This window comes from Neodiprion fabricii, chromosome 6, assembly GCF_021155785.1.
Source record: "Neodiprion fabricii isolate iyNeoFabr1 chromosome 6, iyNeoFabr1.1, whole genome shotgun sequence".
NCBI lineage: Eukaryota > Metazoa > Arthropoda > Insecta > Hymenoptera > Diprionidae > Neodiprion > Neodiprion fabricii.
Window position 1 is genome coordinate 2,427,064 of NC_060244.1, and position 25,349 is coordinate 2,452,412.

Sequence of the window (25,349 nt, forward strand, 5' to 3'; positions counted from 1 at the left end):
TAAACTTGAGAAGTGAAGTTTTCCATGCATTTACGATGATTTCGATTCAACCACCGCCTAGCTCAACAAGGGTGGAATATTGCCGGAGGCGCGTTACGTTCTGTCGCTGATGGCCGGAGTTCGCTTATTGTTTGGAAGGCGGTTATCATCCGTAGTGTGTGCATACGCGACTGTCTGGTAACGGGGAACGGATCCGGACTGCATAGTCAACAACATTCTGAAGCCTAGAGGAGTTGATAATCATCCCGGCGAAGGTGTGTGAGGCTTTCTCGAATCTGCACCAGAAACCAACTCCAACCTGGTAGAGATCAGGCGCCGGAAACAGAGGCGATATTCGCAAGTAGCGGTTCGCCTGCGAAATTCACCCGCACAACGCCTTCGGCTAATTTGATTCAACGTTTAGATTCTAGCTATCCTGTCACTTTCTCCCACACGATTTATAAAAATCAGAGCGAATCCCGCCCGCGGAAGTGCGGATAAAAACCTTCCTCGTTTGCTTTACCCAAACCGCAACTTCAAGAGCTTTCGAGTGCTAATTCGAAACTCTCGGCATCTTTGATTCACAGACGTTGCTGAATCACGGGGGAGAGGAAACGCAAGCCGTCCTCTTCCGAGTTCAGTGTTGCGGGAAAGCGTTTAATCAAGGGATCCGAAGTTGGTACACGAGGTACCTTATACTCGGCAACATCTCCGGACCTCTCGACTCGTAAATTTAACCCACCTTTGTAACAGTTCTGCGTTTTCCACACCCTGTAGATCCAGGGTAGATATGCCGGATACATGGATCGGCCGCGGGTCACCGTTGGCCTAGTTATATAACCCACACATAGTAGGTACGAGGGCTGTTTACATTACCATCTCATCCGCAAAGAGATTGGCATTGTTGTCCAAGTCGATATGGGGGTGATTCCCCGGACGGCATTGAGGCCGGAGAGACAGGGGCTACAAGGTGAATAAGAATAAGAGAAGAAGAAGGAGTAGAAAAAGGAAAAGGTAAAGTTTGGCGAATATTTTACTCCTACGGAAAAGTCGTGCCTTCGAGGATGTTCGACTTTCCGAATCACACCTGCAGGCAGATCCATCGAGACGTATTGCTCCTTACACCTGTTCCAAACTCTTGAAGATTTTCACTCTCTTGCCGTTACCAAGAAGCGAGAGACGAAGATTCGATCCGAAGAGAAAAAGAACGAACAGAAATTGAATCCAACCAGTAGCTGATGTATTTTCTTTTTCCTTGCTTCTACTGTTTCTTTTTAAAAATGTCTCGTAACGTCTTCTTTCTCCGCATCGGTAGGACGGGCGGAAAACTAGCGTCAAAGATTTATAAAACGAGGCTTCCTCTTCTTTCCTCCCTCTCGCGTCTCTCGTCGTTTTCACTTTCTTAACCGCGTTGAAAAAGTCAGCCGATCAGTTTCTTGCGGTGATTTTTTTCGTCGTCGGTGACAATACCACCTTCCCGACTCTCGGTACAAGAATATGTTATTCAAGATAAAACTCCACCCCTAACGTATCAACGTATCTACATTTAAACCTCCCTATGATGACCTCCGTCCCACGCAAACCGTACCACGTGTCTATAGATCGAGTGTCGACGTATATTCGTCGTCGGTTTTTTCGTCTTCCACCATAAGCTCCTCGTGTCGAACTGCCTCCGGGGAAAATCCCGGGACTTCTCAAGATTCTGGATATCGCACGAAGTGGGTGAGTTAAACCTTTTTTCCATCGCGCTGGCTGTGCGAGAGCTTTCGGTATAAACTGATCACCGTTTCAGGATCTGTATAAGATGCTGGAAAATGTGCTTTCGCAAACTTTATTCTCTTATTGTTTTTCCATCCTTCCGGATTACCCGTCGCTTTGCCGAGAGTCAACATGTCCCGCAATTTCTACATTAATCATCCCCTCGCTTAGGCGCAGACACAACTGGAATTGGGACACTCACCGAGCATACTGCAGAACCGACACTGTGAGGGACGTAATACTTTGTTAACCGGGGTGGGGGGGGGGGGGGGGATCGCCTCTTGTCCTCGGGTTCCAATCACGGAATTAATCCCACCTAAATTTCAGCGTCCCAAGGAGAGATTCCGGCTGGGTTGCAAGGAAACCGGGCGCAGAGCTTGCGCGATTAGTCTTCGAGGTATGAACCAGCCACGAACCAATAGGTATAATAACGCAAAAGTAAAATATTATAGCAGGTTGACGAATTCTTCCGGTTATACAACAATCAGCGGGTGACTGATTAATCGCGGATTCGGTTGGTCGCCGTATTCGCTGTCTCTCTTTATCTCTCGACAAATTGACGGAGTGGGGTTTTTGTCATGACGGTACGGATAATAAAGATGAGGAGAGAAGCCGAAGGTGGAAAGTGGAGCCGGAGAGGATGGAAATTGATGAAAATTATCGCGTGCCAATTATGACCGACAGTCTATTGTGCGGAATTAATTGAAATTAATTGATTTCACGTCAATCTTACACCTCGTTGGGTATATCTGATACGTTAGGTATGGGTATAGTACTCTCTCTCTCTCCACGGATGCGATTCGTTGATGACGATAAAATTCTGTTTTTTTCCGACACGCCGACAGCGATATTACAAAACTATCATGTACGTGCATCCCAGAAAAGCAAACCCAAAGAACCTTGCGAAACGAAACTTTCTACCAAGTCTATTAATCATCCCTCGCATGGTCGGATTTAATTTTTTTATAAATATACATGATCCGTTTCTCCAGTCTTTTCCCAACGGCGAAAGAACATTTCAGCATTTTGTTTCCCTGTTTTCACTTTCAAGAAATCATCCGGATGAAGGATGAAGAATTTTCACCGACGAGAAATGCTGGAAGGGGGACGACGATACCGGTGGGGAGGAGAAAAGCAGGAAAGAAGATAAAAGTCAAAGACAAATATAGTTGTCGTCTACGTTGGGCTAGGCTATTTGCAAGCTGTCGCTTTGGGGATTTGAAGACTCGAAGGGGCGAACATTTTGCGAGACATTCATTCAGGCTTTTGGCTACATGTAACGTATCAAGAATTTGGCGAACCACCAGCTACGCCTTACATTACATTATCTACCTATGTAGCGTACATCTTCGACTATATTACTCATTCCTCGATAAGAATTTTTCATCCGTAGAACCGGCGCATCGATCAATGAATAGTTGAATTGTACGTACGTGCTCTTCTTCACCAAAAAAGTGTGTAGAAAAATCATCTTTCGAATAAAATTCACAGAATCCTCTGTTTGGTCTTTGAAATGTTACGGTCTTTAATTAAATTTTATTATACATGCAGCTCGTTGTCGAGTGGATGGCGCCTACCTCAATTTTTTCCACTTCGCTCGGGGTTCGCACTCCCAAATTCTAATCAGCGATAATCTGATGAGCGTTTCCGAGCGTAGGAAAACCGCGGGTTTACGTGCGGAATAGAATTCGATTAAACAGCAAACAAGGTTAGACCCTCGTAGGATTCTGATCGAAATATATTCTGTTTTAAATTCACTGGTTCGTGGATGGGTATCGTTAAAATCAATCACTCGTCCTGTTTTCCTTAGACAATCGCTGTAGAGGAGCCGAATCGTCTCAGCATTGCAATCGGTAATTCGTACACACAGATGTTTGCAGATGGAAATTGCTTTGCCAATATTTGTGATCGCGGAAGAAGATGAAAAGGACAAGCCCGAGTTAGAAAGTTTCGCGAAGCGCAGTCGCGCGGCGTCAATGAAAACGTGTTTCCTCCTTAACGCCACAATAGTTCAATTTACACCGCGTTTCTCGTCAATGTAGGGCATACGTTGAGGTGAACGTTGCCCTGGAGTCTTAGAATAAAACAGTGTGTCTGGAATTAGACGAATCGGTAAAAATAGAGACGGTCGGTATTTTAGGCCGAGGCAAAAAAAAGTCTCGGAAAAAACTGAATCGTTCTGTTTCTTCCTTTCACGTTTTCCAATTACGAAAGTCGAGTTTGAGGATAAATGTTTCGGTTACCACTTTTTAAGAGTTGGTGAAATCCGGTTCTGATACGACGGATCGGAGAAGCCGAAGCGGGGATGCAGGGATGAAAGTGTTAGATGAAAGGCTGAAAAACGAAAGGAAAAAGGAACTGCACAGCTGGGACGTCGACGTGAAAGAAAACTAGCACCCGAGAGCTGTGGTAATTGGTTTCTTGAAGTGCGGAGATGTTGACGAGTTTAAATTTGCTCTAAAAGTACGACGTCGCGGTGCAGTGGCAGGAGACGGTGAATTCGACGTGTACCGAGGTCGAGAATTAATATATACCTATCCTATAAGCGACGGATAACCTGAAATTCAATCCCTTAAGGGGGAATTCAATTATCGGCGAAAAGCAAAGTCGCACTTTTCCCACCCCTTGCATTCTTATACTTTACACGACCAAACATATTTGAAAAGATTTCGCGAGTTCGATCCCTCGGGGGTAAACCGCGGTGACGCTTTTCGAATCTCTTTACTGATAAGGGATCCCTGTTTCTTCAATTTCCCCACATTCCTCATGCTGTTCGTATTTCTTACAAACTGTAAAGAGAAAGGTTGGAAAATTTATGAATTGTATATATTTCGTTAAGTGTTTGCTGCGGATAATTGAGAATTACCTGATTCTAGCTGATTCTAACTGACTTGAGATATTTTAGATAATTGATTCTGGTTACACAGCGAAACAGGCAGGACAAACGGTAGTTTTGACTCCTTGTTGGTTCGTTATTTTCTGGAGGATAGACATTATGTGTATATCCTCTTCCACTTAAAGAGTCTTGAGTTTTCGACTCATCACTCGTGGTATTGGCTTAACCAGCTTATCGAGGACTGTAGTTTTTCTTTCCTTAAACATCGTATATTATTGACCACGCATGATTTCCTGCTCATTATTAAGTTACTCGCTCCTCTGCTACTTAGAACATCGAAACCCAAGGCCCTTGGGACCTCCAAGGTGCCGCTGAGTCTAGACACTTGACTCGAATCGTTCGATCGATACTTTTTATCGCATGTCACGCTAGTAATTACCTGTTTAAAGTACCGGGTTCTAAGAATAGTGTTACGATAAACAGGACGGCCACATTCACGCCCAAATCGGTATGATCTTATCTTGACGTGACGGGTAAATACACTGCGGTTTCTCGTGCAATCGATTGGGTGGGCAGGTCGTTTTCAGTCCCCTTCAACACTCGAACAGCAATGGATCGTTGGGCCGGAAAAGTCGCCGTGGTAACTGGAGCGAGCTCAGGAATCGGTGCCGCGATTGTCGAGGGCCTCGTCGAGGCCGGAGTTCAGGTCGTGGGACTGGCGAGGCGTTTGGAAAAGCTGCAAGCTTTGGCGGCGAGTCTCGAAGGAACTCCGGGGAAGCTTTACCCGAGAAAGTGCGACGTCCAGAAAGAAGAAGAGCTGCTGGATGCCTTCAAGTGGGTTAAGGCCGAGCTCGGGGGCGTCGACATCCTCGTGAACAACGCCGGTGTTAGTAAATATAAGAAACTCATAGGTGAGCTACTACGGAAGCACCCATTTTTCAGGATCGTCCTTTCGATTAACTTTCTGCGTACTTTCAGAGGAAGACGTCCATTCCCTTCGTAATATTCTTGAAGTGAACGTACTCGCCATGGCCATATCTATTCGAGAGGCCGTCGCTTCAATGAAGAGCCGGAATGTTGAAGGTTACATAATCAACATCAACAGGTAACAGTTCTCGAGTTTCTCTGCTCTTCGACAGTTAATTAGAATTGTGGAAGATATTTCTGCGTTGTTTCTCCTCCGATTTACTCGTCAATATCTGGTCGGACACAATGCTGACAATTGGATTTCGTAGTTTATAAGACCTTAAATGCTCTACCCATGACACAGTGTCTTCGATAGTAATTAAATCGTCATTAGAAATATTTCTACGCAGTATCCTGGGGCACGCATCTTCCCCGCGAACCAATTATCCAACGAGTATTTACGCGCCTAGTAAATATGCCGTCACCGCACTAACCGAAACTGTACGAAAGGAGCTCGCCGCTGACCCAACGAATAAAATCAAAATAACGGTACGAGGTTTTCGATATTTTTATACGGTTTTACTTCGCCGACGCGTTCAATTTTGAGACATTTCCAGAGCATCAGTCCCGGGTTGGTTAAGACAGACATCATGCAGGCGTCAGGCGTCCCAAATGCTGATAAGTACTTCGAAGCAGCGGCCCACCTTGAACCCAAGAACATTGCCGACGCTATGCTATACGTTCTGGGAACTCGAAGTATTGTTCAGGTTCGTACATCACATGTTATCAATTTTGCAATCAATCACTCAAATTCACAATGGACCGAAAAAGCGTCATGAAACTTGATAATTAGTGATGTGATCTTGAATGTTTTTTACCAACATTGATTGTGTGCTGTCTTTCGGAAATACAGGTGACAGAATTGACGATCTGTCCCGCTGCTAAACATCTGTCGACAAAATCGGGCTAGGTATGCAAAACCATTAACTAAACGTTATATAATATTGTACCATGAATTGTAAGCTATTCTCGATAATTCAAAGAATAAAACTGGTTGAAACTTATTTGAGTTCTTATTTTCATCTTTATGTCATATGCAAAATGAGGTGACTGGAGTTGGAGCACACAGAAAATATGTCTTCCAGGGATGAAAAAAAATATATTCGGGGTCTGTGATAAGACATGATAGGTGTAATTTATTAATCCCACCTCTTCTGCACTGAGAGACAGGAGTTCACCAGCAATACTCGAAGGGCCATGAATCATTGATCCGAAAAAGCAATCATCGTGATTGAGGCAAGTGCAGTAATCGGTGTCATAATCTTAAAAACTCTGGTAGAGGCGATTGTTCTGTCACTAAAATTATCAAAACGTTTGAAGAGGTTAGAAGAATTGTTAGTAGGAATGGGTGGAGTTGAGGATGAACTTGACATATGTGGTTGTGTGACACCGAAAATTAGGCTGTGATTCTGAGTGCGTTGGATCAAACTGATAGCACGATATGCTTTAATGATTTACTGAAAAAATGACGCACAAAGATCGGAAGGCAGAAGAATCAGGGCTGCAAGCATGTGAAATCTGATCCATACAATTTGTTGACTTGATGTGAATCGTTCGATCGATATTTTTGTCAAACATCACGCTTGCGATTGCCTGCTTCAAGTGCCGGACCATAGACTGCACATCGTTAGAGATCAGAAAAGTGGCATGGAAAATGAGACAACCGTCTTTCCGCCCAAAGCGGTGTAATCTTATCTCCACGTCACGGGCAGATAAATCGCGGTTCCACGTTCGATCGAATAGGTGGGCAAATCATTTGCAGTCATCTTCAACACTCGAACAGCCATGGATCGTTGGGCCGGGAAAGTCGCCGTTGTAACTGGAGCGAGCTCAGGAATCGGCGCCGCGATTGTCGAGGGCCTCGTCGAGGCCGGAGTTCAGGTCGTGGGACTGGCGAGGCGTTTGGAAAAGCTGGAAGCTTTGGCGGCGAGCCTCGAAGGAACTCCGGGGAAGTTTTACCCGAGAAAGTGCGACGTCCGGAAGGAAGAAGAGCTGCTGGATGCCTTCAAGTGGGTTAAGGCCGAGCTCGGGGGCGTCGACATCCTCGTGAACAACGCCGGTATCTCTAATTCCAAGCAAATCATCGGTGAGCCATTGCGGAAGAAGCACCTGTTATCACGGTACAAGAAATCGTCAGACTCTTTCCCTTTTCTCACTCACCGCATTGTTTCAGACGACAATGTCGATTCCTTCCGCGGTATTCTCGAAGTGAATGTACTCGCCATGGCCATAGCCATTAGAGAAGCCGTCGCTTCGATGAAGAGCCGTGACGTCGAAGGTTACATCGTCAACATCAATAGGTAACTATTATCCCCGTTTATGGCTCTTTCATTCTTATCAAGAATTGTAGAGAATTTTATCGCTCTTCCAACTCAGATTCACCAGCCAATATCACGTTAAACACAAGCCTGGTTCAGAAATGGTGTTCGAGAATTGAACTTACAATTTTCTTCTCTGCACGTATGAATGTATTTACTATCTGGTAACCCGAGTACCTCGTCATTAGAACTACTTTTGTTACTCAGTACCCGTGGTCACCCGATATCCCCGAACCCCAATTTTCCAACGAGCATGTACATACCTAGTAAATACGCCGTTACTGCACTGACTGCGACCGTGCGACAAGAACTCGCCGCTGATCCCAACAACAAGATTAAAATAACGGTATGGAATATTTTAGATTCTCGTATGTTTTTATTTCTCACATTTACGCAATTATTATTACGGAAATATCCTTCCAGAGCATCAGTCCCGGGTTCACTAAGACGGATATCGTTCACGCGTCAAACGTCCCGAATGCTGATAATTTCTTCGAATCAGTTCCCCACCTTGATTCTAAGGACATTGCTAATGCTACGCTCTACGTTCTGGGAACTCGGAATGTTGTCCAGGTCTGTGAATTGCTTATTTCAAAGTTCGTCGTTATTTTTAAAATTTACAGTCAACCGACAAGGTACCATTGAAGTTGATAAGCAATCGTGCAAACTTAAACCGGTCTTTTTATGCTCACAATCTTGAATGTTCTTATTCATCACCGAATTGATCTTGTTCTTTGAAAATACAGGTGACAGAATTGACGGTACGTCCCACTGGTCAACTTCTTGATTAGCATTGTGTCCGATATGCAGATCATGGATTAAATCTATAGAATCGTATCATACAGTGTAAGCTGTTCTCGAAAATATAAAGATTACAAATGATTGAAACTGATCTGAATTTTTCATTTTTTTTCGTCCTGCAAACCCTGCAAAACAATTATTGAAACTTTGAAAGTGTCACACAAATGAGTTGAAAATTTTGCACATGGCAAATGATTTTTTTTTACCGAATAACGTCGATGCGCACCGCAAGGACCCCTAATTGTATGCAATTCAGGGTACACATACACTCTGAGTATTCAGCATTCTTTCAATTGAAACGAAGTAGTAGCTAATCACCCAATAACAAAAAATATTGCACTGGTCTCTGTTTTTCATTTTCTTCAATCGTGTCGCCATATTCTAGCTTGTTTCTTGGTTCGGTGAAATGAAAATTGGCTGTCAATTCAGCGAATTTCTTCTTCCATTGTCATTGCAAAGTAAGTACAAAGGCTATCACCAGCTTGTTCCTTAATACGTTCAGATACGTGGTTAAGTGAGAGCACGGTATTGATACATACATGAGTTAAGCTCACCTGATGTAAGTAAAACATTCAGGTCCATCATTAAGTGTAAAGTATTGAACGCACTCTGCCTGTAACGAGTTGAAGCACCGGAAATGTGATTGCTGCTTCTGCAAGCTTCAAGGCACGAAGTGAAATTGATATTTGACCCGGTAAAGTCACCCTCGTAATCCTGGGCGAGTGCAGGACTCAGCGGTATGATTGCTGAGGCTTTCATCAAGGCAAGTGTCCTGGTAGTCGGATTGACCAAATATTTGGGGAGATTAGAAGAATTCTCAAGGAGCTTTGGTGGAGCTAAGGGTAAACCTTGGTGGCAGGCAGCGTGACGTCAAAAACGAAGCAGAGCTTTGGAGTGTATTTCAATTAAATAATTAATTAAATAAAAGTTATCCAGGCGAATCGGCTCTCTCGTAAACGAACAATATTTAGTCGAACTCGACACAACTCTCTGTTACGTGTGCAAACGTTATCTAATCCGAAGGCATGATAAAAAAGATTGCAATTCAGAGAGAATAGGACTGTAAGCATATCAGATCTAATCCACAAAATTTGCCGACTTTACGCGAATCGTTCGAGCGATACTTCCTATCGTGCGTCACAGTTTATACGATTACCAGTTTCAAGTATCGGACTGTAAACTGCATGCCTTTAGAGAACGGAAAAGTGTTACTGCAAACGAGAGCGACAGTCATCCCCAAAACCGTACAATCTTATCTTGGCGCAACGGGTAGATACACTGCGGTTTCTCGTGCAATCGATTGAGTGGGTGGATCGTTTTCAATCACCTTCAACACTTGAAAAGCCATGGATCGTTGGGCCGGAAAAGTCGCCGTGGTAACTGGAGCGAGCTCAGGAATCGGTGCCGCGATTGTCGAGGGCCTCGTCGAGGCCGGAGTTCAGGTCGTGGGACTGGCGAGGCGTTTGGAAAAGCTGCAAGCTTTGGCGGCGAGCCTCGAAGGGACTCCGGGGAAGCTTTACCCCATAAAGTGCGACGTCCGGAAGGAAGAAGAGCTGCTGAATGCCTTCAAATGGGTGAAGGCCGAACTCGGGGGCGTCGACATTCTCGTGAACAACGCCGGTATCTCTAATTCCAAAAAAATCATAGGTAAGCCACTCCGGAAGAAACGCCAATTTTCGTTGTAAGGGAATTCATCAAACTCGTATCGTTTCACTCACTGCATTCTTTCAGACGCTGACGTCGATTCCCTTCGCAGTATTCTTGAAGTGAATGTACTCGCTATGGCCATAGCCACCAGAGAAGCCGTCGCTTCGATGAAGAGCCGTGACGTCGAAGGTTACATCGTAAACATCAATAGGTATAACCATCCACGACGTTTATTCTTCTTGAGTCATTGATAGGAATTCTAGAAAATTTTCTTGGAGTTTTACAGAGGATTTACTTGACGATGCTCCAGTAAATAAAATTCAGGGTCACAATTGAATTCCACAATTTACAACTTTGGCCAAATAAGTGTGTCTATCTCAAATGGCGAAATGGATTTACGAATCTGAATGTTCAACGCTTGGTACTTTCTTCGAATTTTCTTCCTTGGACATAATTTTGTTCAACATTTGATGAGATCGAAATCTTATGATTGAAACTATTTTTGCACAGCGTTACCGGGCACATAATTCCCACCTTCGATGGTTTTGCATCAAGTATATACGTACCCAGTAAACACGCCGTCACTGCGCTGACTGAAACGGTCCGAATGGAGCTCGCCACCGACCCCAAGAATAAAATAAAAATAACGGTATGAGGGTTATTAGATTTTTTGTACTAATTCACCTGGCAGATTTGTGGAGTTTTAGCATCCTTTCAGAGCATCAGTCCTGGATTCGTTGAGACGGATATCGTTCACGCGTCAAACGTCCCGAATGCTGATAACTTCTTCGAATCAATTCCCCACCTTGATGTCAAGGATGTGGTTAACGCCGTATCTTACGTTCTGGGAACCCGAAATATTGTTCAGGTCTGTAAACCATTCGTTATTAGATTCGTGAATAATTTTTCAAATTATGCAGCTGACCGATAAAGTTCCGTAAAAGTTGGTATACTGAGCTGTAAGTCTCGAACTAGTATTTTTATACCTACGACTCCTGAATGTCTTTTGCCATTATTTAATTGTAAATTTTGTTTCATACCAACAGGTGACAGAAATCATTATTCGCCCTGGTGGCGAATCGATTTAGGTGCAATCCTTCCATGAAATGTTTAATATTGTATCATCGATTATAAATTGTCTTCTCAACTATTTTGAGTCACTTTTTAATATGGATCCTGTGATACTCGTTCTTAGATATCGAACAGAAAGGAAAACATCGAATGAGTAGTCCAATGATAGCTACAACTGCGATCAGACTCACAGTCTGCTGGCTAAAAATTTCCTAATAACAGTTTTGTCATGACGAATCCATGCTTTATTAGTTTCTTGGAGCTATGGATATCCACACCGGTTGTTTGATCCTTGCGCAGCCTCGTAGCAATCTAATCATCGTTAACATTTTGCGTAACATATTGCGTTCAATTTTCCAGACAAGTTATCTAATTTTCTGGAATTGGATTCAGTCGAATAATAATCCACGTTATCTTATCATAGAGGAATAACTTTTTATTGTTGATAGAATTCGGTACTTGAAACCGCGACGATTAAAGTAGGTACGTGTGTTTGCCGAGTGGATAGTACGAAATTCGTTTATTTTGATTAACTTTAGACTGAAAATATTTGATGAACCTAAAATGATAATTGTGATTGTGGGTTAGCAGACCACCTGACGTTTTACAGCGGGTATATTTCTATAGATGCAACTGTATTAGAATCTCTTGTGTTGGCAACTTTTGCGAACATACGATGTCGATACTATTATTGGAAGTACCGAAATAATTATCTTGTCGAATTGTCAAATGATTCCTGCACCGAATCAGATCATGATACGTCATGATCGATATGAACGAGCATTCCCAATCAGAAAAGTTATTTCAACGACCCTCCACACCTTCAGCCAAAAATAATAGCTCAAACAATGATGTATATTCGCGAAAACAGAAAAAAGATTAGCAGGTTGATACGCCTCCTAAGCATTCGGTGGAGTACGTTCCTTCGTCGCAGCATGATGTAATATTTTGGACCACTTTAAATCTACCAATCAAGTAATCAAGAGCAGCGAGCTTGTAAATGTGAGTGTAACGAAGACCGTACGCAACAGTGCGCGTCACTGAACGTAAATGATATTTAAAGAGTGGCGATATACTCAGAGGCGTATCAGTTTGATTGTCGCTCGAAATATGGATCGTTGGGTGAATAAAGTTGCTGTTGTAACGGGTGCGAGTTCAGGAATCGGTGCAGCAATTGCGGAAGCCTTTCTAAAAGAAGGTCTCATCGTCGTTGGCGTTGCCAGAAGGTTAGAGAACCTGGAAGCGTTATCGGTAAGCAATCAGGAAGCAAAAGGGAAGTTCCATGCGAGGCAGTGTGACATAACCAATACCGAGGAACTTCTCAAGACTTTGAAGTGGGTCGATAACGAATTAGGAGGCATTGATATCCTTGTCAACAACGCCGCCATATGGAGCGTCAAACGTGTTATAGGTGAGAAGATGAGATAAAGAAACGTCAAGTTCTGAATCATCAATTTATTGCCTGTTTTTCATTCCTTGTTTTCTTCTTTTTCCAGATGGCAACGTTGAAGAGTTCCGGAAGCTACTCGACCTCAACGTCTTGGCAACTGCAGTTTGCGTTCGGGAAGCCGTGGATTCCATGCAGAGGCGTAACGTCGCCGGTCACATCATCAATATAAACAGGTGATCAATGACAAGTCATCGTGATACCTTCGTATCCATCGATTACTGATTGTAGAAAAAAAAAACATGTTTTATGTGTCTATAGCATGGACGGACACTGGCTTCCTTTCATGGGAAATGCGAGTCTGTATCCAGCGACTAAATTCGCGATCACGATAATGACCGAGACGGTGAGACGAGAGCTCGCAGTTGCGAATAGCAGGATAAAAATTACGGTGAGAGGGCTTACAGAACACGAAATAATCCAGTATGGTTCTTGGCTCGAAAAGGCCGATTGAGTCAACGACGTGTAGTTTTTACATCATCGTTACTACTAAGTTTGAAAGGTGCGGTAGATGGTGGCTGGTAGTTATCATTTTATTTTCTCAGAGCGTCAGTCCAGGATTCGTGAAGACGGACATCATGCGGGCATCTGGGGTCCCCAACCCCGAACATTTTCTAGACAATATTCCTCATCTTCAGCCAAAAAGTATAGCTGATGGTGTTCTCTACGTTTTGGGTACACCAGAGGATGTTCAGGTTGATCATTTTTGCCGTATAATATTTTCTTCGGCATTTTCACATTTTCATGTAAACTCGTATATTCGACAACGACTTCAACCCAATTTTATTAACAGTATGTTTATGGAATTTTTTTTTCTACTTAGGTGACGGAATTGTCGATACGTCCAGTTGGTGAAAATGCATAAGAAGTGCAACCAAGATGCAGACGGATACATACACACATTCTCTGAAAGCTCTCGGCATCGCTGTTCAACAATAAGTGTGGTCCTTTCACAATTTAAATAATGTGAGATTGTAATCAATGTGTATCTACCTATGTACGTGGGTGATCAGAGGATCCCCAGGTATTTAGGATTAGTTCTGCGGAGTTTTACTTCGTTTCATTGATCACATGATACATATGACCGTAAAAAATAATATTTCACATGTCAGAATTGTTATAGTTTTTGTATTATTCACCTGTGCCGTTAGATGAAAATCCTTTCCTTGTTTAATCTGTCAAATCATCAGATTTCATTTCGCTACGAGAGCACGACCCCATATTTGGTATTCCTTGAAATCAACCAATCAAATAACCAAGCATACAAACAAGACTACGGAGATGAGTTTTAGAGGGGATCAGAGATTATCAGAAAATTATCACTATATAAAAATTATGCAAGTAATGGATCGTATTACGTCAATCACTTTGTACTATAAATATTCACACATTAGTGACGAACAGCAAAGCGTTAGTCGCAGTCCGTTCATTGCTAGAAACATGGATCGTTGGGTTGGTAAAATTGCCGTCGTGACCGGTGCAAGTTCGGGAATTGGTGCTGCAATTGCCGAGGCACTCGTAAAGGAGGGCATAATCGTCGTTGGAGTTGCCAGGAGGTTGGATAATCTGAAGGCATTGTCGGCAAGTCTCAAAGGAGCCAAAGGGAAACTTTACGCGAAGCAATGCGACGTTACCAAAGAGGATGAGCTTTTGGGTACCTTTGAGTGGGTCAATACCGAATTGGGAGGCATCGATATTCTTGTCAACAACGCTGGCGTCTGGAGTACCAACCGAGTCATAGGTGAGCGGATAAACGGAAGCAAATTAGTAATTGGTATTTGAATTATATTGTTTGTCATTTGTTTGCTTAATATTCTTTACAGACGGTAACATTAAAGAGTTTCGAAAGCTGCTCGATCTCAACGTCTTGGCAAGTGCCGTGTCTCTTCAGGAAGCAGTGGCTTCCATGCAGAGGCGTAACGTAGCCGGTCACATCATCAATATTAACAGGTGATCGATTAATTGTGATACATTTATGTCCGACAGTATGCATACGTTTACTATTCAAAGTGCCCTGTTCTGTAAAATTTGTATGTTTTTGACGTTTCTATTCCACCGCAGTGTTGCTGGACATTGGCTTCCCGGTCAAGCTTCAAGTTTGTACCCGGCAACTAAACATGCAATTACAACAATAACCGAGACTGTGAGACGGGAGCTCTCGCTCGCGAATAGCAAGATAAAAATAACGGTAAAAAGATACGGGGGTCCGACAACACTTGAGCATTGTTCACCGCTTAATCTAATATGCAGATAAATTTTCTGAATGATCAATACGACGTAAAAATAATTCGTTTAGAGCGTCAGTCCCGGATTCGTCAAAACGGACATCATGCGGGCTTCTGGTGTCGCTAATCACGAACAATTCTTCGACAATCTTCCTCATCTTCAGCCGAAAAGTGTAGTAGATGCAGTTCTTTACATTTTGGGTACCCCGGAGGATGTTCAGGTAAATAATTCTTGTCAGACCGCTTGAAAAATTTCTAATAGGTTTCTTTGAAAGTATACAATTGGTTATTTACTTATTTTTCTTGACAGGTAATGGAACTAACGCTTTGTCCAGTTGGTGAAAAGGCTTTTTGAGGGCGAGGCACAGAATTTTTCACAAGCCGATTGTGTACGAATAAAAGTATAATCTACGAATCTGTTTCTTACCCTGTATTTTCAATACCCTCGTGTGCCAATGGCAACGTCAAAGTTATACCCCTCCCAATTAAAATAACGCGAGAATTATATTTGTCTTATCGTCAGCTGACACGGACGATTAGAATATTACACAGGGGTTCAGTGGCGAAGGCAACATCCATGTCACGCGCCCAAGTTTCCATTCACACCATTTGTCCTCTACTCTCGGCTCATGTAAAAGTTGTGCATGTGTTGCCGCTCGGCGTGCTCGCGCAGCTTGGAGGTTGCCCTTTCACCGCAGATTCCCTGTAGATTGAACATGAATAAATTTTATGATACCCTTGTTATTGAATTTACGAAAAGAGAGAAAGAGACGTAAAATAACACAAATCGTAGAGTCTGTATTTATAGCTTCGTTAGGACCGTAATTGAACAGGCACTGCTGCCCCCCCCCCCCCCCCCCACCCTTCGCTCCCTTCCTCGCTGCCCCCTCCAGCCACAGCGACGTAATAAAGTCGTATTAGTGACACCTATGAGTACAGTCGAGGGTCATTTAGCGATCGTGACAAAACGTAAACAATTTCAACTTACGAGTAGTAATAAGAGGTCAAAAGGGGAACTGGAAATAGTCATTGTATAACCAAGAATTATAAAAACGAACGGTAAAATAAAAACAGATAGGTATCATCGTGAGACTGCAAAAAGATGAGCGTGAGACCTTCAACCGTCAAGACTCACTATCCTTGGCAGCAGTCTGGTTTGAGCTGTAGTCATGGATCGTTGGGTTGGTAAAGTTGCCGTGGTAACCGGTGCTAGTGCTGGGATCGGTGCCGCGATTGCCGAAGCCCTGGTCAAGGAGGGTCTCACTGTTGTTGGATTTGCCAGACGGTTGGAGAGACTGGAAACTTTGTCAGCGAGTCTGAAAGGAGCCAAAGGTAAATTTTACGCGAAACAGTGCGACGTCAGCAAGGAAGAGGATCTTCTTGACGCCTTCAAATGGGTGAAGACCGAATTCGGAGGCATCGACGTTCTTGTCAACAATGCCGGTGTCGTCAATGGACGCAAGTTTTTAGGTTTGTGACAATGTCTCATCCAGATCGAAGAAAATTGACATCTGTATAATATTCCTTTTTCCGTTTAAATTATTTTCCAGATGACGACGCTGCTTCCTTGCGTAATATGTTGAACGTGAATTTCATGGCTACTGCGATCGGCACCCAGGAGGCGGTGGCTTCGATGCAGAGCCGCAACGTACCGGGTCATATCATCAACATAAACAGGTAACTGGTGCATGGACTCACTCCGTACTTGCCTGAAAAGTTATATGATTCGTGTGAATCCAAAATGCGCCAACAAGCTTATTTCGGTCCACAGTGTGGTTGGACACAAAGTTCCAGACAAAGTGATGAGCTCCAGTGCTTACTGCTCTACGAAATTCGCAGTGACAGCGTTGTGCGAGACTGTGAGGAAGGAAATCGCGACTGCAAAGTCTGACATAAAAATAACGGTAAGATTCAAACCATTTTACGCCAAATGACGAGGACGCAGTCATAGGAATAATTACTTCAGCGGGTTGTAGAAAATTTAACATAACTAACGTTCTGCGCCGTGGCTTGTAGAATCGTGTAAGTAAGTAATTTTGTCCTGCAAACCAGAGCCTCAGCCCGGGATTCGTCGCGACCGAAATCATACAACAATCGGGAATGACTGAATCCGCTGCTCTAGAGCTCTACAAAACACTGCCTTGCCTCGAACCTCAGGATGTCGCTAACGCGGTCGTTTATGTTTTGGGAACGCCGAAAAATGTCCAGGTCAGATTTAATCTGCCTTCAGACTTTGCACTTTCAACATCCAATGGAACTTCAACGTGCCTGTTAAATCTTAAAATATTTTTCATTTCTATTTCAAACATATAGATAACCGAGTTGAAGATTCAACCACTGCACGAGATGTTCTAGGATCAGACCGTCGCAAAAAATTGCCGACGAACTCAAGTACAGTGTAATCGCGTGTGATCTGAGAGCAAAAAAAGTAAAGGTAAATCAATAATATTCGTGAATTATTTCCTACCCTTTCCACTTCACCTCCGCGTGCTCTCTATTTACACGAAAAACGAATTGGAAACCATTTTTTACCATTAAATAAGTCAATGTTTTAAACTATCAAGTTTCGCTATTACGGCTCATTGCATAAAATTAGTTATCACTAAGTCTTATCGTCGCTACCGAGATAACTGAATACCGATAAGAATTCCTAGTGAGTTTCGTAAAAATGTTCAGGAGATAATATTTCCATACATCTCTGATATTCGAAGCAACATTTGAGTTACGTCAAATTTTACAACAATTTACAATATGAGTTAACAAATTGCAGCTGATACGAAGTTCCGTTCAATTGGATAATTGGTCGCGCGCGTGCAGAGTCGTAGTATAATGGCTGGATTTCATTCGTTCAAGGCTCTTGCAGCTATAGAAAACGTGTGGTTACAAATAAGTATTCGCAGTTAATTATTATGCGATATTCAATGCGATATTCAATGCGATATTGCGCTGAATTCCTCCAACATCCGCCTATTTCTGCGTTCTCTGCTTGACACGTGTAAACATGTAAAGTACAAATTATCAAGTTTGCCGTGACTAATCACCGTTAGAATAAAAACAGCGAAAATACACTGATGACGTACGCGTTCCGAGCATAACGAATACTGTCGAAAATAAACAAAATTAAAGTAGTTTTACATGGTTTTTATCTCTACCTACTCGTCATTCGCTCAAAGAATCAGCCGTGATGGCCCTAGACCAACTTTCCTCCTCCAAAGCGTCGCTGGTGAAGACAACCAATTAAGTAGCTATTCGTCTAGCTGGGAAATAGGCTGTTTGTGTTCATCGTACACCAACCTTATTCTTACAATTTCGTTTGATCTTGAACCTTGTGCAGCGTTCAAAATGTATAGAAAATACAATTTACCGCAATGTTTGTAAGAATGAGCAGAATGGGGTTACACATTGCCTGAATTCCAGGCTAGGGATTTTCAAGGTCACTTATCATCACATGTCGTATTTTGAATGTAACCAGGCAATAGGCAAGATAGATATTTAGCCACTCGAGTCACGCAAAGCTCGCTTCGTGCGTGATTGCAAATCGTCGCATCTGACACTCCGATGTTTGTACAATTACTTGGAATACTAATTATCAGCCAATAATCAACATTGGTGTTTTACTTGGGTAAAACAATCGACATACAACGGTATTCATCGACTGCAGTTCAACAAGGAGGTAACTTTTTACACCGCTAATCATAGTCGTAATTTCTCATGACTGTGATATTATTTTAACGAGTCGGGGCGTTGGTAATCCGAGCTAGATGCTAGTGTGACGAATTGCGGCTCAAGGTCAATCATTAAGCACGGTTGAGTTGGTTCGACACCACTTTAGTCTACCTCACGCCACGTTACCTCTCCAACACATCGTTGAAAGTCAATCAGAGCAGTGGAATCTTATCAGTGATCATATATCGCGATATGGAACATGGTATTTAAGCTCGAAATTCTAGCAAAGTGAGCAGTAATCGATAGAAAAATTTTAGAGGCATGGATCGTTGGGTAGGTAAAGTTGCCGTCGTGACCGGCGCAAGTGCTGGAATCGGTGCCGCGATTGCCGAAGCCCTCGTAAAGGAGGGCCTCCTGGTCGTCGGATTTGCCAGGCGGCAGGTGAAATTGGAAGTTTTAGCAAAAAGTTTTCACGGTTTGAAAGGAAAGTTTTACGTAAAACAGTGTGACGTAAGCAACGAAGAAGACCTCGTTGCCGCTTTCAATTGGGTGAAGACTGAACTCGGAGGCATCGACGTCCTCGTCAACAACGCCGGTGTCATAAATTCGCGAAAATTCTTAGGTCAGTGATGCGTTTCCCGGCACATGTGAGAAAATTGAACTCCTCGTGGTTATTTTGTTGAAACAATTTTCAGATGACGATATCCCTTCCTTGCGCAATATGTTGAACGTAAATTTCGTGGCCACTGCGATCGGCACCCAAGAAGCGGTGGCTTCGATGCGGAGCCGGAAAGTACCGGGTCACATCATCAATATAAACAGGTAACCTGTGTGGGATTAGGATTTCACCTTCGATAATCATCGGATAAGGACAATTTTTCCAAACACTGTCCCATTTGTTCGCCGGAAAATTAATACCTGTGTTGACGAGGAATACATGACTTGGATTTATTTGTCTGTAGCGTTGCTGGACACGTTACTCCTCCTGTGCCCATGGCCATCAGTGCCTACTGCTCGACCAAATATGCGGTGACAGCATTGACCGAGACGGTGAGGAAAGAACTCGCCGCAGCCAACGCTGAAATCAAAATAACGGTCGGTACTCGTACGAATAATCACTGTCATAATGTATTTTCAAATGTATCTTTTACACATTGTTATCCTGGTAATGTAACTAATCTTTGCACCCAAATCAGAGCCTCAGTCCAGGGTTCGTGGCAACGGAAATTCTACAGAAGGCATCATATGACGCCACTATTTTGGAAAAGTTCCGACACGCTCCTCACCTCGAACCTAAGGATATTTCCGACGCTGTCGTTTACGTTCTAGGAACCCCGCAAAACGTCCAGGTTAGCATTGACCCAAAAGTTTATATTTTTTAAACTCCCCCCTACGTTTAAGCTCATCGGAGATAATACATTGTTAATTATTTTCATGAAACAGATAACCGAATTGACCATTCGACCCCTGAACGAGGCGATGTAGTAAAACCCAAGCTGCGGATTTGACGAGGAATTCGAAAATGTGCCTAACTATTGTGCCCACTGTAAGACGATAAATAAAAGTACCTCCGCAATAAAATTTACTATCTAATTGGCAAGATACTTTTCACACTAATTATACAAGTATTCGTATCCACAATTTTTCACACACCTGCAGATTTGCCAGAGAATACAGTCCAGTTAGGAATCGGCAGATCGTAATGATCAGAATAAAACATGCGGTACAATTACCATGCGTAACATGGCTTGAGAATATTTTTCATTTCTTTTGTTCCTTGCTCTTCAATATGCGTAGTATGCTCCAAGCAATAAGTGCACGTGATGAATAGTAGTGACCAATCAAAAAATCTTAAAATGTTAAAATGTTTAAATCACGGTGAAAACGATATGTCTGCAAACTTCCGCACATCAGTGCGGCATGCATGATTACCCCCTTGCTTGATAAACGATCTCTTGGACTTGGCAAACCAAAGTAGAGTCAATGTAAAGGCCAACTGTTTCGAATGTGATGTCGATCCTGACGAAAAAATAGTGCGCCTCATCGCTTTGAGCTAAGGCCACAACCTCCGTTCTCCATCCTCCTCCGAAGAGTCGCCAGTGTAGATATTCAAATACACCAATTCATCTAGTAAGTCCCATTGACACGGACAGTAGCATTGGCTAAAATTAGTATTCACCGGGCAGCGTGCCAATTCTTCCAATCACGTTTATCCTTGAACCCAGTGCCACGTTCGGAATGCTTGAAAGAGGTAATTTACAGCAACGTTTACATGTAGACGGGTGCGGATTTCACTGCCTATTTTTCGAACGGGAATCCGTAAGGCATTCCTTGCAGTTACGTAATATTATATTCTGCCTTATACGTTCATACAAGACGCAAGTGTACAACTGACGTATGCGAGAACGCAAAGACAGCTACTTGTATGATTGAAAATTGTTACGCCCATTACATTCGCGTTAGTATGACTGTATTTTACACTAATAACTTACAGTCGTAATGTCTGATGAATGTGAAACGGTTTCGTTGAATTGGGACTTTCTCAATTTGAGTTGCTACAAATGCCAGACGCGTGATGATATAAATTGTGGCTCATGGTTAGTCATCGATTTTTAGCAATATCGAGTTCGTTTCACGTAACCTTTTCAAACCTCGCTGCTTCAGCCAATCCTCTAGGATGCTACGATCCTCCGGATATTTGAAACCAGTGTTTCTTATACGTGACGTATTCCATGCCAAATCACTCAGCCTGTGACCTTGATCATTCCCGGGTTTGGTCGTCTTTTATGTACCAAAGTGTAAATTTACAAAAATCCTATTGTGTAACATAAGGATTTTGAGACCGAAACGAGAGTGATATATCAGTTTTTTCTTTGGCTTCAAAATGATTTAAATGGCACTTACGGAATTTACTGCCATCTACGGTAGTTGAGATGGTAACTTGCACCCCATTTTGTCAGTTTTCCTGATATAATATATTTGTGTTTTAACTTGATGTAAAATAAGTGAAGTAGTTACAGTCTGAAAAATATAAATCTTACATTTTCTCATATACCTACTTATTATATTACATTTTATTTTATTACATTGACATGTCATTTTTCTTCTATTACGTTTTTGTTTTAAAATGTTAACTTGTCATGGTGCCTTAGGGGACTTGTCCCACGGTACCTAAATTCTAATTCTAATTCTAATTCTTTCTCACGATAGTATCTGTTGACACTAGATTCGGACATGGCGTACACTACAATTGAAAACTAATGGTGCCTACAGCAAAGACACAAATATAACATTGAAAAATACTACGGCATTTTATCAACAGATAAAGATAATCAACGACCAAAAGCCAACAGGTTATACAGCTATATTTTAACGAGGAAGAAAAACGAGTGGCTTGTACTTAAAAGTCTATCGGAGTAGCGAAATGTCATCAGCGTGTGATGATGTACATATTTTGATAGACGTAAGTATGAACCGAAGTTCGGACGGATCAGCGGATCAGCGGATCAGCACATCGGCAAATATTATTAAGACATAATGATCGATACAAAACGCGTGGTATAATTAACATGTGCACCATGACTTTGGAATCTTCTCTATTTATTTTACCCTTCCCCTTCTCGACATGCGTAGAATTCGCAAGTGATAAAGTGCAGAATACTAATGTTAGAATCGTCACTCGAACGAGTTAGCCAACTTCCGAATATTAATGTGGCGTAGATGACCCCCCACTCATTGATTAGAGGATTTCTGGTACTTAATAAAACAACAACAGACTCAGGACAGTCTCAGTCAAGGAGTAACAAGTGTTTCACCGAGATTGAAAAAAACCGGTGAGATCCTATTGCAGCCTTCTACTTCACCGGGGCAAAATCCGCTCGTTTCGTCGTTTCTCAAAACCAAAAATTCTGATCAGATTTACGTAGCCTGATTGCAATACCATAACAAGAGATCAGATAGACAATTAAGCCAATTCGATTACGCAGTGCCAAAGAATAGGATTATGACTATAAAAAATTATTTTTTCCGTGCATTCATACAGTATTGAGCTCTCAAAGTTAACGATTTTTTTCAATCATTTTCTCAAATGGCGTCATAGAACAAACTATCATTTTCTTTCTTCGGGATGAATTTTTCTTTCGAAAAACATTGAACAATACTGTGTTTGGATCTGAATCTCGCATGGAAAAAGCACCGTTTACTCGATAAGTAATAATAACTTGGTAGCCGGTAGAAATGATTGCTGCAAACGTGATTTAAAATAAACCTTAGCAGTTAAGTCCTTAAAAGTCAATCAAGGGTATTGGAATCTTATCAGTTAATGATATTTTGAGAAATGGAAAAAGTTATACAAGTTTTCAAACCTACTTAACTGCGCAGTGATCAAGGGACAAATCCTAGAAGAAGCATGGATCGATGGATCGGGAAAGTCGCCGTTGTAACCGGCGCGAGTTCAGGAATCGGCGCCGCGGTGACCGAAGCCCTTGTCAGGAAGGGTCTTTTGGTCGTAGGTATCGCCAGGCGCATAGAGAGACTGGAAAAGTTATCAGCGAGTCTTGACGGAGCCAAAGGGAAGTTTTATCCTCGAAAATGTGACGTCGGCAAGGAAGAGGATCTACTCAGCGCATTCGAGTGGGTGAAGACCGAATTGGGAGGCATCGACATTCTCGTTAATAACGCCGGCGTGGTCAAGCACTGCAAAGTGATGGGTGAGGAAGTAGGATGACCTGCTAGTGGTCAACGTCACTCGTTTTGTCCTTTTTTATCTATCACGATTTCAACACCTAGTGTTAAAATTAGGCGTATACTTCTGTAACCGTAAGACTTGTCGATTGACCGTGAATTTTCTCACCTCGTCCACACTCATCACCTTTTTGCGAACAGTATTCGTATCCGCACATACTTCCGTGTCGTGACGTACGTTGTTTCGTCAGTTAATGTCTAAACGAATGATAAATTTCCGTAATAAAATAGCTGTGGCGAAGCAATGCAGGTTCAATAGTGTCCAATCACTGGTCTTACTTCTCAAAGTGCTCTACCAATACGAAGCCAATTCGTCTCCTTATTTCGCGTACCTGCGAAGAATTCACGCGTCCAACTTTCATCCACTAACGATCGTTACCAATTCCCAGATGACAACATCGACTCCTACCGCAACATGGTCAACGTTAATTTTATGGCAACGGTGATCGGCATGCATAAAGCTGTGGCTTCGATGCAGCACCGAAAAGTCTCGGGTCATATCGTCAACGTAAACAGGTGAGTTTAATTCGGTATGAATGAAAGACAGAGCCGCGTGATCTTAGCAACTTGAGCAGATAAAACGTCGCTCGAATCGTTATAATATGAATCCGAGGATCACGCTTGCGACTTACAGTGTTCTTGGACATTCGATTGCCGACCTGCCGATGCCAGTCAGCGTCTACCCGTCGACTAAATATGCCATTACGGCATTGTCGGAAGTAACACGCAAGGAACTGGCAGCTGATAACGTCAGGATAAAAGTAACGGTATGAAAAACCAGATTCTTAGAATTTAATTTCTTCTTCTGGAACTCCTAGTAAAAACAAATGTGATATATTTGACTCAGAGCGTCAGTCCAGGCTTCGTCTCGACAGAAATATTCGAAACTGGAGGCTTATCTGAGACCGAAAAATTGTTTCAACGTACTCCGCATCTGCAGCCGAAAGACGTTGCCGACGCAATCGTTTACGTTTTGGGAACACCGGAAAATGTTCAGGTTACTACAATGTTGTATTTTACTATATCTCATAAAATACCGAGTTTCAAAAGGAGAAGAAAACACGCTGTTCAAAGTTACTGATCTTTTTCTTTCATTTTTCATTGTCAGATTTCCGAGCTAACAATCCGGCCCGTTTGCGAAATGATATAATCGAAGGCGATAAGAGTCCTCAAAGATATTTCAAAGTGACAGCCTCAACCAGCAGCACCACTTTGCGTCAAAGAAGATTGAGACGAGCACAAGTACTTCGTCTATGAAATTATACTAATACGTTAAAAATTTATTACAAGTACAAAGCATGATCTTGTAAATTTAACAATTGTAGTTTTTCAAAATCTATTACTTGCGATCAGCTAGTTTGAAATATATTACATTTCAACATTAAAATGACAATTATTTCTACCTCTTTGTAACTAAAATTTATTGGAAAACCAGGGTGTCGACAAATTTGATCGAATAAAATTCCCTGACTTTCTCTCATCAAAAAATTCAGAATTCCTTAACCCTTTTCCCCGAAACTTGAGTAATTTATTAGATACATAAATTGCGATCTAAAAACACACATATAGCATTGCTTCGTTTCACACAAATAATTGAAAAATTGAACAATACCATTATCGGAAGTTATTTTTGTCGAATTTATGAAGCATAACTGAAGTTTGATTTGATTTGATCAAAAAAAAAATATCTTGCATAAACACACAAGAAATATTCGGCGTAGAATCTACCCGAGCACAACCCTAGTTCTAAATTGTTTCCCATTTCCTTCCAAATGCTTGTTTTCCCATTCTACACTGCTAATTATCTCAAACAAAATCAAAACCTCTAACTTCTGTAATCGCCAGGACTAGGTGATTCGAACTTCGCGAAATTCGAATACATATGATAGGTG

General features: G+C 42.3%; 6 protein-coding genes across 8 annotated transcripts; all 6 read left to right on the top strand.

Annotated features, from left to right (window-relative positions):
• The first annotated feature begins 602 nt into the window (after nucleotides 1-602).
• LOC124185270 (farnesol dehydrogenase-like) lies at nucleotides 603-17,496 on the top strand. 3 transcript variants are annotated; one of them, XM_046575855.1, is made up of 6 exons: nucleotides 603-614; nucleotides 16,199-16,518; nucleotides 16,599-16,725; nucleotides 16,820-16,952; nucleotides 17,101-17,256; nucleotides 17,362-17,496. In XM_046575855.1, exons 2-6 carry the CDS (start codon nucleotides 16,218-16,220, stop codon nucleotides 17,401-17,403), a joined length of 759 nt encoding a protein of 252 aa, XP_046431811.1. In that variant the 5' UTR covers nucleotides 603-614; nucleotides 16,199-16,217; the 3' UTR covers nucleotides 17,404-17,496. The 3 variants fall into 3 exon arrangements, with proteins under 3 accessions (XP_046431811.1, XP_046431812.1, XP_046431810.1); XM_046575856.1 differs by lacking the exons at nucleotides 16,199-16,518; nucleotides 16,599-16,725; nucleotides 16,820-16,952; nucleotides 17,101-17,256; nucleotides 17,362-17,496 and adding exons at nucleotides 14,245-14,564; nucleotides 14,647-14,773; nucleotides 14,885-15,011; nucleotides 15,120-15,269; nucleotides 15,359-15,463 and having other exon boundaries at nucleotides 609-614; XM_046575854.1 differs by lacking the exons at nucleotides 16,199-16,518; nucleotides 16,599-16,725; nucleotides 16,820-16,952; nucleotides 17,101-17,256; nucleotides 17,362-17,496 and adding exons at nucleotides 5,161-5,484; nucleotides 5,552-5,678; nucleotides 5,890-6,028; nucleotides 6,097-6,246; nucleotides 6,393-6,543 and having other exon boundaries at nucleotides 609-614.
• LOC124185271 (farnesol dehydrogenase-like) lies at nucleotides 7,287-8,749 on the top strand. Its single transcript, XM_046575857.1, has 5 exons — nucleotides 7,287-7,625; nucleotides 7,713-7,839; nucleotides 8,065-8,203; nucleotides 8,281-8,430; nucleotides 8,604-8,749. Exons 1-5 carry the CDS (start codon nucleotides 7,325-7,327, stop codon nucleotides 8,646-8,648), a joined length of 762 nt encoding a protein of 253 aa, XP_046431813.1. The 5' UTR covers nucleotides 7,287-7,324; the 3' UTR covers nucleotides 8,649-8,749.
• Nucleotides 9,765-11,455, top strand: LOC124185275 (farnesol dehydrogenase-like). Its single transcript, XM_046575860.1, has 5 exons — nucleotides 9,765-10,305; nucleotides 10,390-10,516; nucleotides 10,816-10,954; nucleotides 11,024-11,173; nucleotides 11,352-11,455. The coding sequence occupies exons 1-5, from the start codon at nucleotides 10,005-10,007 to the stop codon at nucleotides 11,391-11,393; spliced, it is 759 nt and encodes a 252-aa protein (XP_046431816.1). The 5' UTR covers nucleotides 9,765-10,004; the 3' UTR covers nucleotides 11,394-11,455.
• Nucleotides 12,412-13,943, top strand: LOC124185269 (farnesol dehydrogenase-like). Its single transcript, XM_046575853.1, has 5 exons — nucleotides 12,412-12,787; nucleotides 12,873-12,999; nucleotides 13,085-13,214; nucleotides 13,369-13,518; nucleotides 13,647-13,943. Exons 1-5 carry the CDS (start codon nucleotides 12,427-12,429, stop codon nucleotides 13,686-13,688), a joined length of 810 nt encoding a protein of 269 aa, XP_046431809.1. The 5' UTR covers nucleotides 12,412-12,426; the 3' UTR covers nucleotides 13,689-13,943.
• A 1,386-nt stretch (nucleotides 17,497-18,882) lies between the features above and the next one.
• LOC124185276 (farnesol dehydrogenase-like) lies at nucleotides 18,883-20,295 on the top strand. The gene is made up of 5 exons (XM_046575861.1): nucleotides 18,883-19,336; nucleotides 19,410-19,536; nucleotides 19,677-19,809; nucleotides 19,911-20,063; nucleotides 20,158-20,295. The coding sequence occupies exons 1-5, from the start codon at nucleotides 19,036-19,038 to the stop codon at nucleotides 20,197-20,199; spliced, it is 756 nt and encodes a 251-aa protein (XP_046431817.1). The 5' UTR covers nucleotides 18,883-19,035; the 3' UTR covers nucleotides 20,200-20,295.
• Nucleotides 20,296-22,459: 2,164 nt separating this feature from the next.
• LOC124185277 (farnesol dehydrogenase-like) lies at nucleotides 22,460-24,778 on the top strand. Its single transcript, XM_046575863.1, has 6 exons — nucleotides 22,460-22,547; nucleotides 23,095-23,423; nucleotides 23,847-23,973; nucleotides 24,092-24,224; nucleotides 24,305-24,454; nucleotides 24,566-24,778. Exons 2-6 carry the CDS (start codon nucleotides 23,123-23,125, stop codon nucleotides 24,605-24,607), a joined length of 753 nt encoding a protein of 250 aa, XP_046431819.1. The 5' UTR covers nucleotides 22,460-22,547; nucleotides 23,095-23,122; the 3' UTR covers nucleotides 24,608-24,778.
• The last annotated feature ends 571 nt before the right edge of the window (nucleotides 24,779-25,349 follow it).